General features: G+C 46.6%; 1 protein-coding gene across 1 annotated transcript; it reads right to left on the reverse strand.

Moving 5' to 3' along the window:
- Positions 1-1,556: 1,556 nt before the first annotated feature.
- Positions 1,557-6,194, reverse strand: C8H1orf50 (chromosome 8 C1orf50 homolog). The gene is made up of 4 exons (XM_053400604.1): positions 6,004-6,194; positions 4,783-4,869; positions 4,053-4,184; positions 1,557-2,855 (listed from the first exon to the last, which is right to left on the reverse strand). Exons 1-4 carry the CDS (start codon positions 6,166-6,168, stop codon positions 2,670-2,672), a joined length of 570 nt encoding a protein of 189 aa, XP_053256579.1. The 5' UTR covers positions 6,169-6,194; the 3' UTR covers positions 1,557-2,669.
- Positions 6,195-6,343: the final 149 nt, after the last annotated feature.

The following is a 6,343-nucleotide window of genomic DNA, read 5'->3' on the forward strand; positions in this document are numbered from 1 at the left end:
AGCTTCTCCAGTCCTCCATTCTGTAGAACCAAGTGCCACCAGGATCTGTCCATTTACCCACCAGGTGCCCTTCTCTTACCCCCTCCTGGTCCCCATGCCAAGTGGTATTATTGCCCTATTTCACCCTATTCCTTGTAACCACTTGGCAACACTCTTCACAGTAAGCATCTCCTTAACTGGATATAACTTTAATGGTCACTAAACAACTTTTGAGCATGTTTGTTGATATTACTACTATGTTTTCCATTTCGTCCTCCCAATACTTAAGATATGGATTGATTAAAGGGGTTTTTAAATTAAAAAATCAATTATGAAAGAAATTAAGTTACATTAATCCAGCTTTGTCTCCCAAGTACTAGAGAGGTTGTCCTGGTTGAGGCGCTATGTCATGGTGCCCTCTTATATGTCCCCATGGTGCCCTTTTCTTCCTTCCTCAAACGTCAGTGGAACAGCCAATAGTTTGCTTCCTTATTCTGCATTATCATGGTGTCAAATCTCAGTGATCAATATGTGTCCATTTTTACTGATAACATTTTAAAAATGTAACTCTTCGCAATGCTCTTTTTATGACTGTATTCACTGGTATGCAGTCCTGTCACCTCTTTTTTTTAATTTTGCTGCCCTTGGCAGCCATTTTTTTCAGCCACCCACAGCAGTTTTATCAAGATAAGAGTGCCAACATCTCTTTTTCTAATTCATTAAGAAATAGCACTGGGTCTATGAGACTTAGTTCCCAGCATACAAGCTTTAGAACTGCTGCCGCTATGATTCGCTCCTGTACCTTAAGACAGGAGTGGCGAATCATTTTCAGTTTGAGGGAGGCAGTAGGCCAGTGGCGCGCAGAGCAGGAGGGGTAAATTATTATTATTAGCCAAGTTACAGGGAACCAGGCAGAAAGCCTTCGTAGTGGCACCCGCCCTGTGGAATGCCCTCCCACCAGATGTCAAAGAGAAAAATAACTACCAAACTTTTAGAAGACATCTGAAGGCAGCCCTGTTTAGGGAAGCTTTTAATATTTAATAGGTTATTGTATTTTAGTGTTTTGTTGGAAGCCGTCCAGAGTGGCTGGAGAAATCCAGCCAGATGGGTGGGGTATAAATATTAAATTTATTATTATTGAGTTTCTGTGTCTCATCTACAAAAGGTTTCTGCATTCACTTACAAACACACACACATACGCATCTGCCTTTCAATACAAGTAAGCACACTTTAAGGACACATTCCAGCTTGGCAAAGAAGTTGTGAAGCAGGGGTGGGGCCTTGGGAATCCTGAAGGGGCCACATTTGGCCCCCAGGCCTGAGGCTCTCTACCCTGCTGTAATATTTGCAATGGTAAAACATCATATCCGCATTGGGAGTCAAGCCTCCTAACCACAGGACACTTTTATGACCAAAGTGTGTGATAGAAAAGAAACCCAAGTCAGTCGCTCAGCTTCGGGGCAGCTCTGCCTGGCAAGTACCAGCACTCTTCCGGAGAGAGAGTTGCATATCCTTTGTAGGCAACTTGTGGGAGGAGTCAAAAACCCACTTCCTAATGCATGTGCTGGAGTCGGTCCTCTTTTGCAAGCATTTGTTTTTAATTGAGGAAAAAACACCAAGCATCATCACAGTTTGAACTTCTTAGTTCAAAAAGAACAACATAATTGTGTTCTTTCTTTGAACAACAGCCAAATGTTCTGTAGGAAGAATCACTCACTACAGCAGCCTTATGTATAGAGCTAACAGCCTTGCTGGATCAGGCCAATGGCCCAGCTAGTCCAGCGTCCTATCCCCACCCAGATTCTAGAATCGAGAATAAGTGCACTCTCCTGTCCTGCGGTTTCCAGCAACTAGTATTGCTGCCTCCAACTGTGGCAGCAGAGCATAGCAATCATAGGTAGTTGCGACCGATAGCCTTCTCCCTCCATGAATTTGTCCAATCCTCTTTTAAAGCCATCCATGTTGTGACCATCACTGCCTCCCATGGGAATGAATTCCCCCGTTTTAACCCTGCGCTGCAAGATTGCCCTCCAGTTCTGATCATCACCTCTAAAGTCAGACCCTGACAGGGTCCAAACTAGAACAACTGACTAGGAGAAAGACCTTGGAGTCATAGAGTTGTAGCCAATGCTAGTCCTACTCAGAGCAGACCCATGGAAGAAGACGAACATAGCTCTGAATAGGATTTAGTTGGATACAACCCAAGAGTTCTCTTGATAATACTGGCATATTATTTTCAATAGATTTTCTATTAATTTCATCAGATCTGTTCGAGGATAGCTTATTTGGATGCACCGTAAATAAATTAAGGAGTCAGAACCTCTTGATCTATTGGAGATCTCCCAGCAGATCCTGATCTGTCTTCTGTCCATCCCTGATATAGCAGGATAATTCTTGTGTGGTTTTTTGGTTTTGTTTTAATTAGTCATGATGATATTGGGGTGGAGCCTCCTTGTTCAGCTGTAAGATTGACCTGGTATGCAGCTACAGCCTTCCATGTGCTCCTTTAACCTGGGGCACTGCAGATATATTGGACTACAACTTCCATCAGCACCAGAAAGTAGAACTGGCTGGGACTGATGGGAGTTGTAGTCCAAAAAAAAAATAACAACGCTGGAACTGATGGGAGTTGTGGTCCAAGGTGTGTGGAAGGAACCAGGTTGGGAGGAGGAGTTGGTCTAGGTCCACCACTACATAGTAAGGCCTCGGAAGTTGGGCTCGCTGCAGGGGGGTAGCGCCACTTGCTGGTTTAGCAGCTTCTCGAGAACGTTGAGCTCAGCGTCGCGCTTCTCGATGTCATCCGAAGGAGTCCAGGACATGTCGTGCTGCAGTTTGTAGGCACCAAGGAACTCGCTTGGGCAGCTGGCCCCCCATTCCTATGAAAGTGGGGGGGGGGGAGAGAGAAGGAAAGAAACACTTATCAAGTCCCCAGAATGCCAGCAGAAAGTGTCTACACCATGCTACACCAAATCACTCAAAATCGGCATGCACAACAGATGCTCTCTACTGCTAGGCCAGTGCCCTTCAGGCTTGGGTCCTTAGCTTCTTGTTGGACCACAGCTCCCATCACCCCTGAACACTGGCTGACCTGGCTGGGGATGGTTGGAAAATGGGAGCCCACAAACATCTGGGGTGCAAGCCTGAAGAACCCTGCACTATGCTATGACAAGCATGTTCACCGACCCCTAAAGCAGCCTTCTCCAAGTACACTGGTCCCAGCATATCCTACCCTGAATGATAGCAGTTCTCCGGGGTCTAAGGTCTCCAGCTGGGATGGGGAACATGAGTTCCTGCAGACATTGCTGGACTTCCAAATCCCACCAGCCCTAAGCCACCATGCCCAGCGGTCAGGGATGATGGAAGCAAAAGTACAGTAAAATCTAGAGGGCTACAGGCCATGATCTCCAGAGCCTCAGGCAAGAAGCCTTTCTCTATCACCTGGAGAAGCCAGGGGCTGGAATTGGGACGTTCTGTAAGCAGACAGATCTTCCTTGCCACAAAGTGATGCTAAGCATTTTGCTAGTACAATACAAACAAGATACTTTTTTTCTTATTCCGACACAATCCATAAAGAGAGTCAGGCCAGTGGTCCATCTAATCCAGCACCCTGTTCTCACAGTGGCCAAGCAAATGTTTCTTATGAAGCACACAAGCGGGAGCTGGGCATAATTGCAACCCTCCCCTCCTGCAGTTTCCAGCAAATGGCACTCAGAAGCGTACTGTCTCCAATAGTGGAAGTAGAACATAGTCATCAGGATTAGTAACTATTGCCCTCCATGAATTTGTCTAACCCATGTTTAAAGCGATCCAAGCAGATGGCCATTGCTGCCTCCTGTGGAAATGAGTTCCATAGATTAGCTATAGACTCACTGTGGATAAGTACTTTCTTTTATCTGTCTTCCAACATTCATCTTCATTGGATTTTCATCAGTTCTAGTCTTATGGGTTGGGGGGGGAGCTTTCCTCTGTTCACTTTCTCCACATCAGGCATTATTTTTACAAGCCTCTATAATGTTGCCTCTTACTTGCCTTTTCTCAAAACTCAAAACCCTTTTAAAAGAAGGGGTCAGTACCTTAGGTGAAAGCATGGAGAAGTAGCGCTGGCCACTATCCCGCCTGTACAGGTAGTAGACATTGCCCGGCTTTTTCACAAAGTTGCAGGCAACGTGGTGCAGATCAGCATCTCTGTTCGCCTCTTCCAAAACCTAAAACACCACAGAGAGAGAGAGAGAGCATCAGCACCCCAAAAGAGTCTTGGATATAAACAGTTGGCTAGAACGTGGCACCGATAACGCCATGATTACAGGTTCGATCCCAATATGAGACACCTGCATATTCCTGCATTGCAGGGTGGTCTTCAAAGTCCCTTCCAACTATACAATTCTTTGATTCTATGAAATATTGCTCTTCCTCTCAAGCTTGCTGCTTTCCTCCCAAATCACATCACTGCAACTTTCAACTCTGAACTCTGGCTTTGTCCTTCTAACTAGTCTGTGCTGGGGAAGGGGGCCCACCCATCTGCCATCTCACACAGAGTCCTTTTCCTTTATTCCCCCTTAATGGCCCATCACCCAGGCAATCACTTCAGGGGACTTCTTTTGCCTGCAGAGATCTTGTGGACCTCTTTGCATTTGGCTTTGAAGGCGGCAGCAAATCACCCAATTGGCTAGTGTGCTGTAGCGGTTAGAGATGAGGTTGCTGTGAGGATAAAACAGGGAGGTAGAGAAAAAACCTCTCTAGGGTGTGTTATTTTAGAACTGTGCAAGGCTTTGATAATGGAGTTCTTCCCTTCCCCACACTTACCTTTCTGGCCTGTTCCTGCAAGTACCGGATTTGTTCTGCTATGACGGTCAGTCTGTTGCAGGCATTTGCTCGGGTGAAATCATCAGCCTGTAGAAAAGAAGGGAAACAGGAATATTTTTAAAAGGAGATTGGAAGTCTGGGTCTCCATATAAGCAACAAAAGTTCAAGGGTGGTTTTTGTACAGCACTTTGAGACATTTGCACAGAAGGACATTCATAAATGAACAATAATAATGCATTTTAATCAGTGAAGACCCATTGAAATTAATGGAACAAAGTTAAGTCATGTCCATTAATTTCAAGGTGTGTACTCAGGGGTGTAACCAACATTAGTGTCCTCAAACATTTTGACATATGTGAGTAGCAGTAGTGACCCTATTTATTTATTTATTTATTACTGTGTTTATATCCTGTGTTTTGTTCTCTACAGAGCTGAAGGCAGAGTACATGGTTCTCCCCCTCCTAGTTTAATCCCCACAACCTTGTGAGGTAGGTTAGGCTGAGAGGCAATGATTGCCCTAAGGTCACCCTTTGAGAGCTTTGTGGCCTAATGGGGATGTGCAGTATACCTGTATACGTTCAGTATACCTGAAGGAGCGTCTCCACCTCCATCGTTCTGCCCGGACACTGAGGTCCAGCGCAGAGGGCCTTCTGGCAGTTCACTCACTGCGAGAAGCCAAGTTACAGGGAGCCAGGCACAGGGCCTTCTTGGTAGTGGCACCCGCCCTGTGGAATGCCCTCCCACCAGATGTCAAAGAGAAAAATAACTACCAAACTTTTAGAAGACATCTGAAGGCAGCCCTGTTTAGGGAAGCTTTTAATGTTTAATAGGTTATTGTATTTTAGTGTTTTGTTGGAAGCTGCCCAGAGTGGCTGGGGAAACCCAGCGAGATGGGCGGGGTATAAATAAATTATTTATTATTATTATTATTATTATTATTATTATTATTATTATTATTATTATTATTATGAACCCCGGTGTCCCAGGTCCAAGTCCTGCATTCTAAACACTACACGAAACCGGCAAATGCAGTTTGGGGAAAACGCTGACATGCTCACCCTAGCTGTCATCCAGAGGCCACCATTGTCAAGGCCCACGGAACAACCACCGAACATTCAATCAGGCATTAATAAACAAACAAAAAACCCCACTCTGCACGTGCCCGGAAGCTCATCAAACACAGGCGCTCTGCACGCTCTCAGAGGCACCCTCCTCGCTCACCTTTTGCACCTGCTCTGCTAGAGCCACCAAGTCCGAAGGCCGAGCCTTCCGCGCAGACGGCGCCAGCTGGAAGTTGGACGCCACCAGCGCCGCCTCCTGAGACAAGGCGGCCGGAGACTCAGCAGCGGCACCGGCTTCGGACTCCGCTTCCGCCCTGGCCGCCATTCCTCGTGGCACAAGCCCCGCCCCCTTGGACCGCCCATTGGCCTCCGATAGCCTTACGTCAGAAAGAAGGCGGGGCACCCAGGGGACAGAACGGAGTAGGCGGAGCCAGCCTTTCCGCCAATAGGGAGGCCACGAACCGGGGAACGGAGTGGATGGACGAGTCGCGGAGGGGCGG

This window comes from Podarcis raffonei, chromosome 8 (genome assembly GCF_027172205.1).
Source record: "Podarcis raffonei isolate rPodRaf1 chromosome 8, rPodRaf1.pri, whole genome shotgun sequence".
Classification (NCBI taxonomy): Eukaryota; Metazoa; Chordata; class Lepidosauria; order Squamata; family Lacertidae; genus Podarcis; species Podarcis raffonei.

What these genes read in the sequence shown, in the direction of transcription:
- C8H1orf50 (XM_053400604.1), bottom strand. Translation starts at nt 6,168, where the DNA reads ATGGCGGCCAGGGCGGAAGCGGAGTCCGAAGCCGGTGCCGCTGCTGAG. An exon ending in TAGCAGAGCAGGTGCAAAAG is followed by an intron (nt 4,870 to 6,003) that starts GTGAGCGAGGAG and finishes TCTTTTCTACAG; the next exon opens with GCTGATGATTTCACCCGAGC. An exon ending in TCTCCATGCTTTCACCTAAG is followed by an intron (nt 2,856 to 4,052) that starts GTACTGACCCCT and finishes CCACTTTCATAG; the next exon opens with GAATGGGGGGCCAGCTGCCC.